Below are 22,715 nucleotides of genomic sequence, written 5' to 3' on the forward strand. Positions count from 1 at the left end.
AATAGGGGTGCCAGAACAACAGGAAGAGGAACAAGGCTTAGAAAACCAATTTGAAGAAATATTGTCCAAAAACTTCCCTGAGGTCGGGAAGAAAAAAGTCACACAAGCAGAGTCCCAAACAAGATGAAATCGAAAAGACCCACACCAAGGTACATCATAATTACCATGGCAAATGTTCAGGACAAAGAGAGAATCTTAAAGGCAGCAAGATAGAGACAGAAAGTTACGTACAAGGGCTCTCCCATTAGATTATCAAATGATTTCTCAACAGAAACACATCAGGCCAGAAAAAAATGGATGGAAATTTACAAAGGGATGCAAAGCAAGGGACTGAATCCAAGAATACTCTATCCAGAAAGGCTATCATTAAAAATTGAAGGGGAAATAAGGAGCTTTACAGAAAAAAAAAAGAAAGAAAGGAGTTTATCACTACCGAACCAGCAATGAAAGAAATGCTAAAGGGACTGGTGTAAAAAGAAGAAATAAAAAGTTAAGAAAGAACACAGGCACAAAAAATAAAAATGGCTACAAACGAGTATTTTTCAATAATAACTTTAAAAGTAAATGGACTAAATGTTTCAATCAAAGGACATAGAGTGGCTGAATGGATAAAAAAACATGATCCATATATAAGCTTCTACAAGAAACCCACCTCAGAACAAGGGACTCACACAGACTGAAAGTGAAGGGTTGGAAAAATATCTTTCAGGCAAATGTAAATGAAAAAAAAGCTGGGGTAGCAATACTTTTATCTGACAAAATAGACCTCAAAGTGAAGGCCATAACAAGAGATAAGGAAGGCCACTTCATAATACTACAGGGATTGATACAACAAGAGGATATAACCCATATAAACATATATGTATCCAATGCAGGAGCATCCAAATACATAAAAAAACTCCTGGAAGATATCAAGGAACAGATGGATGACAGTAAAATCATAGTAGGGGACTTTAATACACCACTGAAATCACTGGATAAATCCCCTAGACCAGGGGTGGGCACAGAAATACAAATGATTGTTAAAAATACTATGAACAACTCTACACCAACAACATAGACAACCTGAAGGAAATGGACATATTCCTATAAAAATTCAGCCTTCCAAAACTCAATCAGGAAGAATCTAAAAATCTCAATAGGCCAATAACTATGGAAGAAATTGAAGCAGTCATCAAAAAGCTTCCAGCAAACAAAAGCCCAGGGCCAGACAGCTTCACAGGGGTTTTACCAAACATTCAAGGAAGAACTAAAACCTGTCCTCCTCAGACTACTACAAAAAATTCAAGAGGAAGGAACACTTCCAAGCTCATTCTATGAAGCCAGCATCACCCTCATACCAAAACCAGAGAAAGACAACACAATGAAAGAGAATTATAGGCCAATATCCCTCATGAACATGGATGCCAAAATCCTCAACAAAATACTAGCAAATAGGGTCCAGCAGTACATCAGAAAGATCATACACCATGACCAAGTAGGATTTATCCCAGGGATGTAAGGATGGTACAATATCCGCAAATCAATAAATGTGATACATCACATAAACAAATTGAGAGAAAAAAATTAGTCAATTGATGCAGAAAAAGCATTTGACAAAATCCAACACCCATTTTTGATAAAAATTCTCAGCAAGGTGTGAATAGAAGGATCATACTTTAACATAATAAAAGCCATCTATGACAAACCCACAGCCAACATCATATTCAATGGGCAAAAACTAACACCATTTCCCCTAAGAACAGGAACAAGACAGGGATGCCCACTTTCACCACTCCTGTTCGACATAGTACTGGAAGTATTAGCCATTGTGATTAGACAAGAAGAAGAAATAAAAGGCATCCAAATTGGAAAAGAAAAAGTAAAACTGTCCTTATTCGCAGATGACATGATATTGTACATAAAAAACCCTAAAGACTCCATCAAAAAACTATTAGACTTAAATTAATTCGGCAAAGTAGTAGGATACAAAATTAAGACCAAGAAATCTATGGCATTTCTATACACCAATAGTGAACTTACAGAAAGGGAGACTAAAAAAGCAAACCCATTTACTGGCACACCCCAAAAATTAAGATACCTAGGAATAAACTTAACTAAAGAGGTAGAAGACCTATACTCAGAAAACTACAGGATGTTGAAAAAAGAGACAGAGGAAGACATAAACAGATGGAAGAACATACCATGTTCATGGATTGGTAGAATCAACATCATTAAAATGTCCATACTACCGAAAGCAATCTATAAATTCAATGCACTCCCCATTAAAATATCAATGGCATATTTCACAGACCTAGAAAGAACTCTCCAAAAATTCATCTGGAATAAAAAAGACCCCAAATAGCTGCAGCGATCCTGAGAAAGAAGAACACAGTAAGTGGGACCTCAATACCAGATATCAAGCTGTATTACAAAGCCACTATTCTCAAAACTGCCTGGTACTGGGACAAGAACAGACATATAGATCAATGTAATAGAATAGAGAACCCAGAAATCTACCCGAACCAATATGCTCAATTAATATTTGACAAAGGAGGCAAGAACATTCAATGGAGTCAAGACAGTCTCTTCAATAAATGGAGTCGGGAAAATTGGACAGATACATGCAAAAAAATGAAACTAGACCACCAACTTACACCATATACAAAAATAAACTCAAATGGATAAAGGACTTAAATGTAAGACGAGAATCCATACAAATACTAGAGGAATCCAAAGGCAACAAAATCACAGACATATGCTGAAGCAATTTCTTCACTGAGACAGCTCCTAGGGCATTGGAAACTAAAGAGAAAATAAACAAATGGGACTACATCAAAATAAAAAGTTTCTGCACAGCAATAGAAACCATCAACAAAACAAGAGAAAGCCCACTGTATGGGAGAACCTATTTGCCATTGTTATCCCCGATAAGGGTTTAATCTCCAACATTTATAGGGAACTCATACAACTTAACAAAAGGAAGATAAACAATCCAATCAAAAAAATCAGCAAAGGACCTAAATAGACACTTTTCAAAAGAGGACATTCAGAAATCCAAGAGACATATGAAAACATGCTCAAAGTCACTAATCATCTGAGAGATGCAAATCAAAACAACAATGAGGTACCATTTCACACCTGTCAGACTGGCTATCATCAACAAATCAACAAACAACAAGTGCTGGAGAGGATGCAGAGGAAAAGGAACACTCGTGCACTGCTGGTGGGAATGCAGACTGGTGCAGCCACTATGGAAGGCAGTATGGAGTTTCCTCAAAAAGTTAAAAATGAAACTCCCATTTGACCCAGTGATCCCACTTCTAGGAATATATCCCAAGAAAACAGAAACACCAATCAGAAAGGATATATGTACTCCTTTGTTCATAGCAGCACAATTTACCATAGCTAAGCTCTGGAAAGAGCCTAGCTAAGATCTGGAAAGAGCCTAAGTGCCCATCAGCAGATGAATGGATTAGAAAACTGTGGTACATCTACACAATGGAATACTATTCTGCCGTAAAAAAGAAGGAATTCTTACCATTTGCAATAGCATGCATGAAACTGGAGAGCATTATGCTAAGTGAAATAAGCCAGTTAATGAAAGAAAAATACCACATCATCTCACTCATTTATGGACAATTAAGACCATTATAAACTAATTAACAAAAATAGATACAGAGGCAGAGCAATATTGAACAGACTGTCAAACTACAGAGGGAAGCCCAGGGAGGGTTGGGGTGGGCATGGGGGAGGGGGTAAGAGATCAACCGAAGGACTTGTATGCATGCATATAAGCATAACCAATGGACACAAGACATTGGGATGTAGGGGAGGCCAGGGGTTGTTCAAGGGGAGAAAAAAAATGGAGAGATATATAATACTCTTTGTAATACTTTAAGCAATAAAACAAATTTTTTAAAAAAGGGAACCCACTGTATGGGAGAACATATTTGCCAATGATACACCTGATAAGGGGTTAATTTCCAAAATATATAAAGTACTCATAACAACAACAGAAGTAAGACAAACAATCCAATTGAAAAATGGGCAGAAGAACTGAATAGACACTTCTACAAAGAGGACATACAGAGGGCTAACAAACATATGAAAAAATACTCAACATCACTAATTATCAGAGAGATGCAAATTAAAACGACAATGAGGTATCACCTCACACCTGCCAGACTGGCTATCATCACCAAATCAACAAACAACATGCGCTAGCAAGAATGTGAAGAAAAAGGAACCTTAGTACACTCCTGGTGGGAATGCAGATTATAGAACTACTATGGAAAACAGTGTGGAGTTTCCTCAAAAAATTAAAAATGAAACTATTATTTAATCCAGTGATCCCACTCCTGGGAATATATGCTAAGAAACCAGAAACACCAATCAGAAAGAAAATATGTACCCCTCGATTCATAGCAACACAGTTTACAATAGCTAAAATTTGGGAACATCCCAAGGTCCCATCAATAGATGAGTGGATTTAAAAACTGTGGTACATTTGCACTGGAATATTATGCAGCTATAAAAGAGAAGGGTCTCTTACCCTTTGAGACAGCATGGAGAGACCTAGAGAGTATTATGCTGAGTGAAATAAGGCAGCCAGAGAAAGACAAGCATCACATGACCTCACCTATATGTGGAAGCTAGTGAACAAAATGAAGTAACAAACAAAAAAGATCCAGAGACATTGAAACATGCAACAGACTGATCTATTTCAGAGGGAGCGGGGGAGTGGGAAGAGATTAACCAATGAATTTATATGCATATTTGCATAGCCCATGGATAGACAATGGTACAGGAAAGGCCTGGGGAAAGGGCAGGAGCAGAGTGAAGGAGGTTGGTGTAAGGATTTGAGGGGGAGGGGGAAGAGGGCATTGGTAATACTTTCAACAGTAAAGATAATGTTTGTTTAAAAAATAAAAGAAATAGAAAATAAACATAATAGAAAAAATCTAAAAATCCGAAACTTTGTTCTTTATAAATAAATAAAAATGAAAACTCCAAAAATTACTGATCATAAATAAATAGTGAAAAACCCCCACAAAATTAGTAACATTGAAAATTTTAAAAATGGGCTATCTCTACTGATTCCACCGAAATCAATAGGATAGTGAAGGAAGGAAGGATATTATGAATAACTGGCCAATGCATCTAACTAATTAGAGAAATGTACACATTTCATCACAAAGAAAAAGAGAATATTTGAATATTTTTAAAAATTACATTCATAAGAAAAAATCCAACTCTCTCAAAGAGAAAATTCTAAGTCTAAATTGCTCCATTTCTAAATTATAAGAAACATAAATAATTATTCAAATCATAGTAACTCTTTCAAAGAATAGAGAAAGGGATAATTTTCCCAATTTCTTTTATGAAGCCATCATCTAGTTGACACAAAATTTGACAATATATGAGAATAAAAATTACAGACAGATATTTCTTATGTATATTGATGCAAAAATCCTAAACAAAATGCTGCTAAATCAATCCAGCAAAAGTTAAAAAGGATAACACATCATAACCAAATAAGGTATATTCCAGGAATACAGGTGTGTTTCAACACTGGGAAAACACTAATTTTAATTTATAATATTAACAGAAAATAGAGAAAACTATATGGTCATTTCAATTTATAAAATTCAATATCCATGGTAGGATACATATAAAAATTCCAGCAAATTGATAAAAAGGTAAATTTCTGAATATAAATATGTATCTGTAAAAACCCATTGAAAATAGGCCCTGGCATAGAAGACATTTGCAGTTATTATGTTCAACAAAGGAGTCATATCTAGAACACATTTATTTTACATATAATTAGAAAGAGCCAAGGCCACTCAATTTAAAAATGGACCAACGTCTCAAATAGGCATGTACAAAAGAAGCGTTATAAATGGTCAATAAACATATAAAACTGTGTTATTGTTAACTTAATAATTAACAATTAACTTAATTAACAATGAAGAAATGCAAATTAAAACCAAATGCAGGACATCGATAGGTCCACCAACATGAATAAAATGAAAAATAACAACAAACAAAAACTACAGGCATTGATGTAAAGTGTAATTCTCAGCATGTAAAACACTTTGGGAGTATCCTCTAAGATCACACTCTGTGATCAGGCAACTTCACTTTAGTAATGTACTCAATGAAAATTCATATGTTCACCCTATGACATGTATAAGAAAGAAAATAACCAACTATGGTTTTTCATAGCCACAACTATAAGTGAACCATATTTTAACAATTAAATGGAAAAACAGACGGTGTTCTATTCGTTCAATGTGTAATAGCACCAACAAAACAAACAAACAAAGAAAAAAAACTATTGGTATTTACAGCATGTTTGAAAATTATAATCATTATAATGAAAGAACTCAAACATTAAAGAGTACATGGCGATTTCTTCCATTTCTTATGGAATTCCAAAACAGACAAAACGAATCTATTCTGTTAGAAGTAATGATTGTCAGAGGGCAATTTGGGGGCATTGGTGGCTCTACATTTTATTACTTAATCTAAGTAGGTGCTAATTACACCTATTAATTCACTTGAATATTAGTGGAGCAGTGCGCCTGTGATTTGTGGAAAATAATACATGTATGTATAACTTCAGTTCACTTAAGAAGTGTATATGACTCTTCCTGTTCATTAGCTGTTTCTACCATCTGGAAGTGTTCTGCTGGGTTTTCTGTTTGTTTGTTTTTTGCCCCAAAGAGGCGTCAAAATGAGTCAAAGCCTCCTACTGCATAGATTCAGGGCCAAGACCGCCCACAGCTCACAGCGCGTTCGCTCCCCACCCATCTTTGCTCCGCAAGGTTCTCCTCGCGCTTCCAACCGCCTTTTGCCAAGGCAACTGCCATTATTGGGGTTGGGATACCGGACAACGAGCCATGCTGAGGTTTCTGTTTCTGCTCTTTGGGCTCATCGGGCTCCAGACAGACAGCAGTGGTAAGTGCGCTACCCCCTCAGCCCGCCCCTCTTTGACTTGCCAGGCATGTCAGCTTTCCTCTGAGAGGTTGGCTATCTCTGGGAAAATGCTTTGTTGTGGGGGCTGCAACTCTGTGAGCACCGGTCCACTCCCGCATTGCCACCTTCCCCAGTCAACAGCCACATTGTTCGCCAGGGGGCTTTCCCACTCATCTTGGGACCGTGTGTGGGGGGGGGGGAGGGAGGGGGAGCGGGGAGATGCCATGCATGGCTTGAGTGGATGCCTCACGATTAGTGTTTTATAAACTGCTCTGCATTTTTTACCCCTGGACATTGTCATTGGAAGGTCAAAAGGACCCAAGCTTATATGTACTGAGATGCTTGCTCCTATTGCCTCAGAATTACTGTGAACCGCCCACAACTCCTAACACAATAAACCTCTTCCTCTTTACAAAGTCTTGTAATTCCAGAAAGACTGTAGATTGAGGGTATTGAAGAAGATAGCAAAAATAAGTGGCGGTGTACAGACTATGATGACTTTAGAGGAGGAGATATGGGGCGATGCGTGTTGCTCTAACAAAACATTTTGCATCTTACAGATTCTGAACTACTACTACCTGTGCAAATTATAATTCCGGAGAAAAAACGGTCAACATCAAGAGATGGAGTTGAAACAAATGTAAGCAAGCACTATTCTTTCTTCAGAATCTAAAAACAATGCGATTATTTCATTCCTAAGAAGTAAATCTGGCATATTTTATCCATGCACACTTGCTGAATTTTATATTTATACCCAATTTTTCTTGACAAAAAAAAATACCCTTTGAAAATGAGCCAAGGTTAATAATGTTTCATAGACATATTGTGCAGTGATGCTTATTATCAAAGGCCCAAGGCCCATCTTCTAAATTTGTTTCCTCCTTGAGTGTTTGAACAATCATTGACCTGATCCATCCCGAGGTTCTTTCCTCATTCTCTCACTAGGTTAAATTTGGAGGAAATTGTTGTTGTTGAGTAAGCCTAAGGATTCCTTGCATGGGATGATGATCTTTTGATTTAATGAAGGGTTATGTGATGATTTTAAAAAATTTTTATTGCAAATATGTTCATCATTAGGCTGTTATTTTATGCCATCTTAGTAGTTCTTGGTTCAATGTCATTTTTCTTTGAAATAATTAGATTTGTATCTCTTAATAATTTCTGGAATCATTTCTAAAGAAGTGAGAAGTGTTTTTGTATATATACCCAATCTTAATTTTCTTTCTAGTTGAGTCATAAATGTTCTGGTAAGTTGAATGAAAATATTTCTTAGCAACTACCCACTTGTCACCCGAACGGAGATAATACAAGCTTAAAATATTCAATATACCATTCTAAAAAACTTATATTTAGAAGAATTTTAAATTTAATTAAATTAGACATTAAATTTATCTTTCATAGAAAAGGAGGTAAAGACATTTAGCAGTATTTTAAAAGTTTTACTTTTATACAAAAATATACATGTAATTGTTTGGTTATATTAGAAAATATACACAGATGTATTAAGAGGGCGATATCTTAAATCAATCATTACTAGATTAAATATAAATAAATTTAGATTGGCAGAAAAAAATCACTTTTCTGCAACTGTCAAATTCATGAGGAACAAAATTTAACTATTTTGTTAATGTCTCTATCCCATGTTTAGAACAGTGCTGAATACATAGTAAGGGATTTGTAGTATTTTTTGAAACAATAAGGCTTATTGATCCAACAAATGCTACAAATAATATGAAACAGAGTATGTTTATAAGTATTATCTATATTAATAAAAGGGTAATATGCTAATTAGACTGGATAGACTGGACGTCTTCTGGATGTCATTCCAAATGTCCTTCATGACAAAGCTGGGGCCCAGGTGCCTTTGGCTGGCCAGAGGGAGGGAAGCACGGGTCCCAGGTACAGGGGCCTAGGCAGAGGCGGTTAGGGCGATCAGGGAGGAAGGCAACCCTTAGTGGTGATCAGGCAGGCAGGTAGAGGTGGTTAGGGCCAATCTGGCAGGCAGGCGAGCAGTTAGGGGCAACCAGGCAGGCAGGCAAGTGGTTAGGGCCAATCAGGCAGGCAGGCAAGCAGTTAGGGGCATCAGGCAGGCAGGGGAACAGTTAGGGGTGATTAGGCAGGCAGGCAGAGTGGTTAGGGGAGACCAGAAAGGCAGGAGGGAGAGTGGTTATGAGCCAGCGGTCCTGCATTGTGAGGGTGTGCAGGCTGAGGGACCCTAACCCCCCCACCCCCGCATGAATTTTGTGCACTGGGCCTCTAGTAATTAATAAATAAAGATCAGCCCTGCTGGCATGGCTCAGTGGTTGAGTGTTTACCTATGAACCAGTAGGTCATGTTTCAATTCTTGGTCAGGTCACATGCCCAGGTTGCAGGCTGGATCCCCAATGTGGAGCACACAGGAGGGCAGCCAATCAATGATTCTCTTTCATCAGTGAGGTTTCTCTCTCTCTCTCTCTCTCTCTCTCTCTCTCTCTCTCTCCCTTCCTCTCTGAAATCAATAAAAATATATTTTAAAAAAATCATAGGAGAAAATATTCCACTTAAAAAGGCTAGTTTATTTTTAAAAACAACTGAATGGAACTTGTAGATGTTAAATAATATGAAAGTAAAAAAAATAAATAAATCAAGAATCAACAGTAGACCAGACAGCTGAAGAGACTCAAGTAGATTCAACATAAAAATGGCTTAAGAGGGGAAAAAAGAATAGAATTAGAGGGTCAAGTGTAGAATAATTGGAATTCCTGGCATAAAAAAAAAAAAAAACCTGAAGAGATTGTATGAAAACATATATTAACTGTGAAATGATTTTAAAATGAATCCCTAGATCAAGTATCACACCACAGAGTATATAAAAATCAAGTAACACCTTGACAGTGAAATCAGAATACCAAAGCCAAGAAAGTGTCTTAAAGGCAGCCAGACATCAAAGATCATCTACGTTGAAATAAGTAGTACACTGATAGACTCTCAAAGTCAACAATGGGGATGAGGATACAGTGAAATTAAAGCTTTAATTGTATGACTTTAAATAAATTTGCATTATAGAATCATTTACTCAAATGAAATACCCTTCATAAATTAGGACACATTAATTTTCAGATATTAATAGAAGAAAATGGTTAAAACAATGTATTTCAGTATGCAGAAATTGAAATACATCAATATTAAATTATATTTTCTTTTTATTGTAGTAGTATGTTTTAGAGTGCAATTATTGTCAATATAAAATGATTGTTTTCCTTTTTAATATTCTTCTCACTTTGCTTTGGTTTTTTTTGTTTTGTTTTTTTAATATACTCTCCTGCTAGGTGTCTTACAACATTGTAATTGATGGGAAAACATACACTGTGAACCTGATGCAAAAGTAGGTGATCTACATTATTTTACCACTTGTTTGTGTTCTATTAATAATCATCTATAATAATAAAAGCATAATATGCTAATTAGACCAGACATCCTTCCAGATGACCTTCCAGACAAAGCCGGGGCTGTGAGGGAAGCCTGGGTCCCGAGTGCCAGAGAGAAGCCGGTGCTGGCATCTGGGGGAAGGAAAACCTACTCTTTTTATTTTATTGTTTTATTGCTTAAAGTATTACAAAGAGTATTACATCTGTCTCCTTTTTTCCCCCGTCCTTGACAATCCCCTGGCCTCCCCTACCCCCAGTGTCTTATGTCCATTGGTTATGCTTATATGCATGCATACAAGTCCTTTGGTTGATCTCTGACCCCCCTCCCTCCTGCCCCCCAACCCTCCCCGGCCTTCCCGCTGCAGTTTGACGATCTGTTTGAGGCAGCTCTGCCTCTGTATCTATTATTGTTCATAAGTTTATAATGGTCTTTATTATCCATGAATGAGTGAGATCATGTGATATTTTTCCTTCATTGACTGGCTTATTTCACTTAGCATAGGAAAACCTACTCTTGCACGAATTTCATGCATCAGGCATCTAGTCATTTATAATTATCCAGAATGTCATTATTTTGCATTTGTAAATGTTTCAAGTTACTGGCTTTTCATTGTTTTTTATTTTATCCTTCAAAAATCTTTAAAGTTTATAATAAATCTTGAATTTATACACTAAAGAACCTCAATCCACAGTGTAAGCTTCCACCTTTCTCCTTCCTGTAGAACCAGATTTCTTTTGGTTATTCATGTTGTTTCACAGGGGATGAGTTTCGATAATTTTCTATCTTTATCAAAACTTGATGACTTGCTCTTTAGTTTATTTACATTCAATTTTATTTAAAAGAATATTTAGGATTTTCAGGTGAAAAGAATAATGATAATTTTTTTTAGAGTTTACATACAATGTCAGAATGTCTTATGGATTTAGAATATAATTGTAATTAGCCAAACTCAATTCCATGCAAGCCAATAAATTTGGGGAAAACAAGCACAACTAAATAATAAAGAAACATCAAAATTGTAATGGTCCTTTTTAAAATGATAAGAATATTCTTCCAAATGTCACAGAAGTCTGCAAGTGACATTACCAAATCAAAGAGAGAGAGAGAGAGAGAGAGAGAGAGAGAGAGAGAGAGAGAGAAATCTGTACCATATCTAGAATTCATAATTACAATCCTTTCATACATTATAAAGCTTGCAAAATGTTGTTTTATGTAAAATGGATGATATCCGTTTGAAGGAAGACTCAAAATTACTTCTTCCTAAAGAAAAAAAAAATGCTGCATTTTTGCAAGAGATACATTGGGACAATCCAGATAGAATCTTACAGTCAGCCACTATTTTGGAATGCACATGAGAGTGAGCCAGTGGTCAGGCCTAAAGCAGCCTGTGAATAACTATCAGTATCACAGGAACAATATTTATTGAATGTTTAATATATTTTGAAATATGTAAAGTATAATTGCTTAGAAATATAAGAAGACCTGAATTAAAATGCAGTAACAGCCCTAGTCAGTTTGGCTCAGTGGATAGAGCATCAGCCTGTGGACTGAAGGGTCCTGGGTTCAATTCCTGTCTAGGGCACATGCCCAGGTTGTGGGCTCTATCCCCAGTAGGGGTTGTGCAGGAGGTAGCTGAATAATGATTCTCTCTCATCATTGATGTTTCTCTCTCTCCCTCCCTTTCCCTTCCTCTCTGAAATCAATAAAAATGCATATTAAAAATATTGCAGTAGTAGTAGTTGGTTTCTTAAACTCTTTCTTATATTAAAAAAGGTATAGAATATATAGTAATATAACTAATGATGATGTAGTAATTTATGAATCTATTATTTTATATTATACCATTTCACCTCTCTTAAATATTTTGCTATACATCTTTTACTCTTCTTTTAGTAGTTTCTCTAGATTAAGATATTAATGCTTGAGTTATTGTACCTAATATACACGTTTACCAATTACCCTATATTCTTAAATCATTTAACTTTTTTTTTGTTTGTTAATCCTCATCCGAGGATATTTTTCCATTGATTTTTAGGGAGAGTGGAAGAGAGAGAAAGATAGAAACATTAATGTGAGAAAAACACATATCAACTGGTGGTTGCCTCCTACATGAGCCCTGACCAGGGCTGGGGCTGGGGAAGAGTCTGCTACCAAGGTATCTGCCCTTGCTGGAATCGAACCCGGGGCCCTATGGTTTGCAGGCTGACACTCTATCCACTGAGCCAAGCCAGTTACAGCGATCATTTAACTTTTTTATTCCAGTTAACTTTTCTGCCTATCATTTTTTTTATGTATCACAATCCTGCTTACTTGTAAACCCCAATGAAAGATTACTATTATTTTTAATAAAGTCAGTATTATTTTAAACCCTAATAAAGCCTCGGTGACTGCCACAAGATGGCTAACAGGGGAGGGCAATTGGGGCGATCAGGCCAGCGGGGGAGCGGTTAGGGGGGAATCAGGACGGCAGGCAGAAGCGGTCAGGTGCAATCAGGCAAACTGACAGGCAAGTGGTTAGGAGCCAGCAGTCCCGGATTGTGAGAGGGCAGGCCGAAACTGGCAGTTGGACCTACCCCAAGGGGTCCCAGATTTGAAGAGGGCACAGGCTGGGCTGAGGAACACCCCTCCCCCATGCATGCACCGGCTTCCAGTTTAATCATAAATGTACTCATTCTGGTGTTTTTTTCCCCTTTTTTCTTGCATTTCTGGTTCTATCTGCAGTTCATTTCCATGTCTCAGAAATTCTATGTATTCCTATTACAGGTCTGCTTCTTTTTAATTATATATATTTGTTTGCAGTCACTGTTAAATCTTTACTTAACCTTATTTTTTAAAAACTTTTGCTGGAACAAATTTTAGGGTGTCTTTTAAAAAATGACCCATGCTGTAACCGGTTTGGCTCAGTGGATAAAGCGTCGGCCTTCGGACTGAAAGGTCCCAGGTTCGATTTTGGTCAAGGGCATCTACCTTGTTGCGGGCACATCTTGCAGGAGGCAGCTGATAGATGTCTCTCTCCCATTGATGTTTCTAACTCTCTATCTCTCTCCCTTCCTCTCTGTAATAAATCAATAAAATGTATTAAAAAAATGACCTTAATTCTTTAAAATTATCATTTCATTGTCTTCTGGCTTTCTTCATTTCTATTGACAAGTAGTTGTCAATCTTATTGCTGTTTCTTTGAAGGTAACATCTTTTTTTTTTTTCTCTTGACACTTTGAAAGTTTCATTTTAGTTTTAATTAGTCTTTTAAAAATATTTAGGTGTGATTTTTTCTTTCTTTTATCATGCTTGAATTACATAGAGTATATTCAGTAATACTGTATTGTCAATTTTAAAATTTTAAGTTTACTTAGCTCCTTGGCCTCTCTGTGATGATTTTACAGGGAAGGATTCTGTTTTGATGCATTTCAATGTATACTATTTTTATCCCATACCTGCATGACTCCCAAAGTCCTGCTTGTTTCCAGGCTTCCAAATAGTGGCTTCCTCCTTGGGACTAACGTGGATATATGTATTCTTTCTTTTTCTGCCACAAAACAGTGCCTGCATATCACCTGCTAAATTTCTTTATAGTTTTCAACTCAGAATTGTTATTTTCCCTGGAGTCCCACCTCACCATGGGTCAGTTTCTTTTGGTATACAAGAAGACAGAAATGTTTGCTCTGCTTGTCAGTGGCTGGGTTCTGGGACCTGTTCTTTAATGAATCCAGACTGCCATGGCAGTCACAATCTTTATGTTATACGTGTGTGGGAAAATGAAAATGGGATACCTACACCTATCTTTCTCTTTATAGAGGCATTTAGACATATTCTTATCATTTATAAGTAATATATTTTAATTTGAGATGTCTATCTAATCTGTTAAATTGATGTCATATTAGTTCAGTTTTTATTGACCATTTGCTACTTTCCAGATGTTCTTCTAAGTGCTTGAGGTGCATTAGTAAACAAAATGGATATGAATCTCTGAGTTCATATGGTTAGTAGATGATTCTAATAATGACATAATAAATAAGCAGATTAAGAAGAGTCTTAAAATGTTTAAGCAAAACTATAGAAAAAATTAAAAATATCTTTTGGAAATCTAATGCTTGATAATTGGGAAACTTGGATTTTTTTTAAATAAACATATTAATATAAGCCTCCCTGAGAAGATATATAAGGAAAGACTTGAAGTAAATAAGACAATGAACCATGCTGAAGAACATCCCAGGGAATACTTGTATAAATACCCCGAGGCAAAAGCTTGCCTGTTATATTAAAAACAAAAACAAAAATGCTAGAAGGACAGTTTGACAGTAAAGTGTAAAGTGTGTGAGAGTAGGACTGGCAAATAGGATCTTTGAGTAAACTGAAAACAAAATCAGAGAATCTCTCTCTCTCTCTCTCTCTCTCTCTCTCTCTCTCTCTCTCTCTATCTCTCTTTCTCATTAACCTACCTATCCTATATAATAAAAGCCTAGGTGGTGCCACGCCCTTGTGTGACATCATCACAAGATGGCCTCCACAACATGACTGGCAGGGGAGGGCAGTTGTGGGTGACCCGTCCTGCAGGGAAGGGCAGTTAGGGGTGACCAGGCAGGCAGGGGAAGGCAGTTGGGGATGACCAGGCCTGCAGGGGAGGGCAGTTGGGGGAGATCAGGTCACCAGGGTAGCAGTTAGACCTCAATCAGGTCAGCAGGGGAGTGGTTAGGGGGCGATCAGGCTGGCAGGCAGAAGTGGTTAGGGGCAATCAGGCAGGCAGGCAGGTGACCGGCTAGGAGCCAGCAGTCCTGGATTGTGAGAGGGTTGTTTGAGGGAACCCAGATTGGAGAGGGTGCAGGACAGGCTGAGGGACACCCCTCCCACCCCCATGCATGAATTTCGTGCACTGAGCCTCTAGTTTATAATAGATAGATGATAGATAGATAGATAGATAGATAGATAGATAGATAGATAGATAGATAAAATAAAATAAAAAGCCTAAGCGAATGACCAGAACAACTGGAATGACCGGAATGACCGATAGACCAGTCGCTATGATGCGCACTGACCACCAGGGGGCAGACGCTCAACCCAGGAGCTGCCCCCTGGTGGTCAGTGCATTCCCATAGTCAACCTCTTGTGGCCAGCCAACCACCCTCGGTCCCTCCCTCCAGCTGGCCAACCTCCCACAGTCCCTCCCCCATCCCTCCCCCCAGCTGCTAGGCCCCGATCAAACCACTGCCTGGCCACCATGGTGGCACGGCAGTGAGGGAAGGAGGAGGGGTAGGCAGGGAACTGCGCGGTGGTGGGGGGCCAAGAGCAGCGTCAGCATCCAGCGTCTTTTCCTTCTGCACTCAGCCCAGCAACTGTCGCCTCCTCTCCCGACCCTGCCAGGGCCTTTGGGCCTCAAGCTGGGAAAGGCAGCTGGGGGTGGGTGGTGGTGGATGCAGCCCCTTTCCCAGGGGTCGCCGAGGTTTGGCTCCACTTTGGGGCCAGTGACCAACCTCCCGCATTCCCTCCCCTTGTCCCTCCCCATAGCCCGCAGGCCCAGATGGCCAGCCCTGTTTGACCTGGCCCTGATTGGCCCTGATTACCAGCCAGGCCTAGAGACCCCACCCATGCATGAATTTGTGTACCGGGCCTCTAGTAACAAAATAAATATATTTTAAAAATAAAAGCTTAGGGAACAAATTTTTCACTAAACACTCTCTCTATTTTGCAGAGCTTTCTTGCCACCTAGTTTTAGAGTTTATGGTTATAATGGCACAGGATATATGAAGCCCTTTGAACAACAGATTCAGGTATGAATTTTAGTGTCTGTTTTACCTTTATTAGGTGAGTTTCTGTGATCACCTTACTTAGGGTCCACTTGTTGCTGGAGTACAAAGAGTTGAAGTTATGTTTGTTTTGGCATGAATTTAACCATTTCTTTTTTTATGTATGTATTAACTAAGCCTTATTAAACAGATGATTATCCAAACCAAAAAGGATTCTGATGTTTTTAAGCTATTATTTGATGATGATGTACATATACTGTATGTGCTTATGTGGACAATGGGTTGACTATGTTGTAACACATTTCAAATGAAAAAGCATGACTTATGTTAGGAAAGCTAAATCAGGGAAGAAAAGGAGAATTTAAATACTTTTCTGAAGTATTTTCAGGGACCTAGTGAATACATATGGAATTGGAAGCACATTTAAGAATACATTAAATTTTCATATATTTGGAACACTTGGAGCTTCATTTTATAAAGTCTGTAGTTCTTTAAATATATTTTTATTGATTTCGGAGAGGAAGGGAGAAGAAGAGAGAGATAGAAACGTCAATGATGAGAGAGAATCATTGATCTGCTGCCTCCTGCATGCCCCACACTGGGGATCCAGTCTGCAACCCAGGCATGTACCCTGACCATTTCAATGCTCAACCACTGAGCCATGCTGGCCGGGCATGCCAATAGTGTATTGAAAGAATAACAGAGAAGTGTTCATAGAATTGCATGAATTACCCATGCCTGAAATGCCATTTTTCTTTTTACCTCTACCCTGTCCTCCCAATTCCTGTTGTGTGTTTTTTTCCCATTTGCATTACTGGTTTCTATGTGGAGAACCTACTAATCCTCTGAAATTAAAGCATTTTGATAGAGAGGAAGATTTTAACAAAAACAAAAAAAATAGAGAGGGTGAATGATTGTTTTAAATTTCACTGAACAGAGTAGGCAAATATATGTGAGTTATATATGGAAGAATCTATACAGATATATAATAATACATAGTCAAATATATACACACACGTGTGTGTGTGAGAGAGAGAAAAGAGTATCAGAGAGACAAAGAGATATACAACCACAATATTCCGTGCCTGAATTTTACATACTTTTGCTATACCTAATATCTAACTCTACTTCCTACCTCCCAGGAGGTAACTATGAAAGATAAATGTATAATTAAAAAGGCAAAGCAAATAATGCTTTATTAATGTCCTGAATGTAGTAAGTTGTTGAATATTGGCCTCAAATGTAACCAGTATAGTCACGTGCCATGTAACGATGTTTCTGTCAAAAATGGACTACCTATACACTGGTGGTCCCATAAGCTTATAATGGAGCTGAGAAATCCCTAACACCTAGTGACACCATAGCCATCATAATGTTGTAGGACAATGCATTACTCATGTGTTTATGGTGATGCTGATGTAAACAAACCTATTGTGTAAAAAAACTTAGTCATATAAAAGTATAGAACATACAATGATGCACAGTATATAATAATTGATAATGATCATAAACGACTATATTACTGGTTTATGTACTTACTTGTTATACACTTTATTATTGTTTTAGAGTATACTCTTTCTACTTACTAAAAAAGAAAACAAACAAATAAACAGTTAACAGTAAAAGAGGATGACATGTTATCCTCACAGCAGCCTGCTACATCTCCCTGAGCTTGGAGGTGGGGAAAAGGGGTCTGTTTTGGCTCCAATTAACACAGGCTTCCATTTTTCTTCCTGAATTTTCATAAGTTTCATTGAAGAGCTATTTATTCATTTTCTCTTAGGACAGTTTGTCCTTTTGACCATTTCTAGATGATTTATATGGTTATTTATTTATAATTTTCATTTAGTTTGCTAGGGAGCAGATTTGTGGAGCTTTTCATGTTGTCATACTAGAAGTCAATTCTCCACATCTTCATTTTTAAATAATAATTTATCTTAATACATAATTTTAGGAACCAGAGCTTTCATTCTATTTAAGCATTTTAATCTGGCTCTCTATCTATATATACCTATATCTATACCAGGGGTCCTCAAACTACGTTTTGTTTTTTTACTTCAAAATAAGATATGTGTAGTGTGCATAGGAATTTGTTTATAGTTTTTTTTTAAACTATAGTCCGGCCCTCCAACGGTCTGAGGGACAGTGAACTGGCCCCCTGTTTAAAAAGTTTGAGGACCCCTGATCTATACACTTAAATCTACACATCTACATCTATACATCTATATCTATATATCTATATATCTATATATCTATATATCTATATATCTATATATCTATATATCTATATATCTATATATCTATATATCTACATATCTACATTATCTATATATCTATATATCTACATATCTACATATCTACATATCTATATATCTATATATCTACATATCTATATATCTATATATCTATCTATCTCTATCTCTATCTATCTCTATTTCTCTATCTCTACCTCTACCTCTACCTCTATCTCTATCTCTATCTCTATCTCTATCTCTATCTCTATCTCTATCTCTATCTCTATCTCTATCTCTATCTCTGTATCTATATCATCCATATCTATATAAAAAATATATAGTGAAATATATTATTGTTTGCATTATTATTTCTGGGAATGTTATGTGCTATTTTTCTTTGATTTATTTCAAATTTTCTCTTTATTTTTGGTTTCCATCAGTTTATTTTGATGTGTTGAATTGTTTATATCTTGTGAAAATGAACAAAAAACAAAAAAATGAGAAAAAGCAAAAACTATTTATTCAGAACTTGCCATAGCAAGGGAATCAGCCACCGTCACTTGTGTTCTCACTGATACCGTTATTACTGGATTCCGAATGTTTTTTCTTGAGTCTGACAGCCTGTGTGCACTGGCCCAAAGGCATACTGAGCAGGAATTTGCAGTTTAGGAAGAAAAAAAGGAGTTTAATATTGAATTAGCTAGTTTGAAGATGGGGAGCTTATGCCTCTAAAAACCCAACTCATAACTTGAGTGTTATCTTTTGCCTGCCAGAGGTCTGGACCATGTGACTATTAAGTAGCAGAAGATAGCAGCTACTATCTTCTGCTGCCTCTAGGGCTGCTTTCTTTTTTTCTTATTTTTTTCTTACTAATTCCAAAATTATGGGTTCTTTTAGGGTTAGCTCTTTTTCTGATTTTTCTCTTGACTATGAGCCACATTCACACATCTAATATTTTATTTACTTCTTTTAAATTTGATTTCAGAGAGGAAGGGAGGTGGAGAGACAGAAACATCAATGATTAGAGAGAACCATTGATCGGCTGCCTCCTGCCTGCCCCAAACTGGTCATATGCCTGGACCTGAAATCGAACCATGACCTCCTGGTTCATAGGTGGATTCTCAACCACCAAACTATGTCAGGCAGGCACATCTAATATTTTAAAACTAGAGGCCCAGTGCATGAAACACCTGCACAGGTAAGGTCCCTAGGCCTGGCCAGCCATCAGGGCCAATCTGCAGGGCGACTGGTGGGGTGGCTGGGGAGCCCCCCACTGGCACCCACCTTGGCTGGCCTGGGGCCTGTGGGCACATCATAGTGACTGATCATTCTGCTGGTCCATCCACAATTTGGTCAATTTGCATATTAGGCTTTTATTGTATAGGATCATACTGGCCATATCCAATGATACATTCTTGAGTTTGTGATTCTTGTGTCTAAAGAGCTTTCTTATTCAACCAGAAAATGAGCTTTCCTGGTGCCACTTTCAAAACTACTCTCCTGTGTTCAGAAATAGCTGAAATGTCTTCTCAGTTCTGGCTTTTCTGGCCTTAGTTTCTGCTAAGCGACTTGAGATCTCTTTCACATATTCTCAGTTCAAATGTAAATGAAGAACTTACACCTGAATCAATAACATACATTTTGGGGCCTCACTCTGTGCCTCCTTCCTTTCCTGGATATGCACCTCAACTTCCAGGAACTTGAAACCATGGTCAGTAAGATTGGGTTCTTTGTTGGAACTTTAGCTACCTTGTGTGGCCTTGCCTTGGGGGGTGCCCTCAGGTGATATAAATGCAAACTAAATACCATGTTTTTCTTTCTAATGTTGATTCCCTTCTCTCACTTTTTTTCTGCCAGCCTTTGCAGCTGGATTTTAAAATTATTTTTCCAGAATTTATATTTGTAATTGGTGAGGGAGTTGACCCAATGCAAGCTACTCTGCTTTTACACTCAAATAATTTTTCTCTTGGATTCATTTTATTTGGTTTTGCAAAATTAAGTCAATATAATATGAAAAAATAAGTTTTGAAAGATTATTACCTTGTTCCTAATGACCAAGAATGTCATATTTAATTTATAATAGGAAAAAATATGAAAATGTACTAACTTTTTGAACCTATGGGAACATATTTGGATAATTGAGCCAAATGTTTATCTAATAATCCTTTAAATATATTTTAGAAACAATAAGCATTTGACACATATGCACAAATTAACATTTGGTTTAAATATTTGAAAATAGTACCTTTAACATGAGTTATTCTAATAGAGATATATGTATTTTATCTTTTGTTTTTCAGAATTTTTGCTACTACCAAGGGTATATTGAAGGGTATCCAAATTCTATGGTGATCCTTAGCACATGTACTGGACTCAGGTTGGGATATATAATTTTATAATGAGAAAATGGAGTATTATTTCAGAAATAACTTTAAAAAATTTAAATTATATTCAGGGGTTCTAACATGAGCCATGCCTTATTGTGGAAAACTGTTTTAGGAAAAGCATAATATGAAAATTCTTGTAATCCCTTCTACCTTTATTCTGAATTAAGATTTTTGATAGATTTGGAGACCATGAAATATCAATAGCTACGCTAATACCGATTGCATTACTATTCAGTGCCACTCAGTAAGTTTGTGGATACTTAGGAATTTTTTTTCCACTTTACCACTTAAGACTAAAACTGAAAATTATCTACATTCTATTCAACTAAAACTTGACTAAATGGCATTTTATGTACTTTTTTAAAAATGTGTTTTGAAATTCATAGGGGCTTACTACAGTTTGAAAATGTAAGTTATGGAATTGAGCCCTTGGAACCTTCAGTTGGTTTTGAACATGTGATTTACCAAGTAAATAATAAGAATACAGGTGCTTCTTTATATACTGAGGAGGATATTGATCCAAGAGACTTGCCCTTTAAAATACAAAGTGTACAGGTAGGTGATTATTTGAGTAACTGTATGGCTATTACTACTCATCAATAAAAACAATATTTTTCTGGCAAATTATTTATATTAGTTAATAAGATAGATAGATAGATAGATAAATAGATAGATAGATAGATAGATAGATAGATAGATGATAGATAGATGTGCTAGATGTGCCAGAAACCTTGTGACTTATAAGTCTGAAAACTAATCATTCAAATTTCCAGAACTACAAGCTGTTATTTTTAACTGTTATTGACACTGCTTTTCCACCCTATGATCTATACCTTCACTGTCTGCAGGTACACTCCTTTCTCTATATCCATTATGTCAAAATTTTGATATAACAAATACAAATGACATTTATATAAATATTGAAGATATTTGCTGAGGAGAATCACTAGGGTCTTCTTCTAAGACAGCTGCCTCAGGGGCAGCTATCACATTTTCCTTAAGATGCAGGGTTGATTTCCTTATGCAAGGACAGAAAAGCTGCTTCTACTGGCAAAGAAGACTCCAGAATTTAGGAGTTCGGTCACCTCAGATTCATCAGAGTCTTCCCATATGTCCCCATTCAAATTTTCTCGATCTCATTTTTTCCCAATTAATACCTTCACTTTAACAGTAGACACCATGTGATGTTGGAAATTCAATTTGTGCTGTAACTAATCTACTCGTAGAAATGAGAGTCTGAGTTTGATTTTCAACCCTCTCTGATATGCAGCTATAGTAGGTAAGGTTTTTTTTTTTTTTTAAGTTGATAATTTTCCAGAACCAACACATGTGTGTGTGTGTGTGTGTGTGTGTGTGTGTGTGTGTGTGTAGGTATGTGTGCATATATGCATGCATGTGGCAAGGTCAAGTGACAAATAAATTAACCATCTCACAAGGACTACAAAATTTATTTGTATATTTCTTTCATAAATTTTAGTGTTCAATCTTTAGTTACATTTTGACATATGACTCAATTGAATTTTTGTAGGGAGTGAGATTCTAAATTCATTATTCTTCATATGGATATCTAATTTCCCCAACACCATTTGTTAAAAAAACTATTTTTGTTCCATTGAATTTTCATGGCTTGCTTTTTTCAAAGATCAGTTTACCATAAATGTTAGGGACTATTTCCACAATTGCAATTACATTCCATTGATCTTTACGCTTATTCTTATGCCAGAACCACAACTTTTTTACTATTGTAGCTTTGAATCAATTTTTGGAATCAGTAGGTGTGCATTCTTCTTTTTAGCTATTGTTCTTCGTATTCTTGTTACTATGAAATTCCAAACTTTAAAATGTATTTCAATTTCCTCAAAATGCTACCTGGAATTGTATTGGTTCTGTCGATTCATCTGAGAAATATTGCCATTGAACAATATTAATTATTTCTATCTACTAACATTGAATAGCTTTTTTGTTTAGATTTTATTTAATAT

General features: G+C 36.7%; 1 protein-coding gene across 1 annotated transcript in view; it reads left to right on the plus strand.

Annotated features, from left to right (window-relative positions):
* The first annotated feature begins 6,887 nt into the window (after positions 1-6,887).
* The window catches only part of ADAM2 (ADAM metallopeptidase domain 2), a 78,807-nt gene continuing 62,979 nt past the window's right edge, over positions 6,888-22,715 (plus strand). The window contains exons 1-6 of the mRNA XM_059681098.1: positions 6,888-6,945; positions 7,524-7,603; positions 10,272-10,327; positions 16,058-16,136; positions 20,647-20,723; positions 21,120-21,288. Of these exons, the coding sequence (XP_059537081.1) occupies positions 6,888-6,945; positions 7,524-7,603; positions 10,272-10,327; positions 16,058-16,136; positions 20,647-20,723; positions 21,120-21,288 (519 nt within the window). The remainder of the gene's footprint in view (positions 6,946-7,523; positions 7,604-10,271; positions 10,328-16,057; positions 16,137-20,646; positions 20,724-21,119; positions 21,289-22,715) is intronic.

Source organism: Myotis daubentonii, chromosome 2 (genome assembly GCF_963259705.1).
Source record: "Myotis daubentonii chromosome 2, mMyoDau2.1, whole genome shotgun sequence".
NCBI lineage: Eukaryota > Metazoa > Chordata > Mammalia > Chiroptera > Vespertilionidae > Myotis > Myotis daubentonii.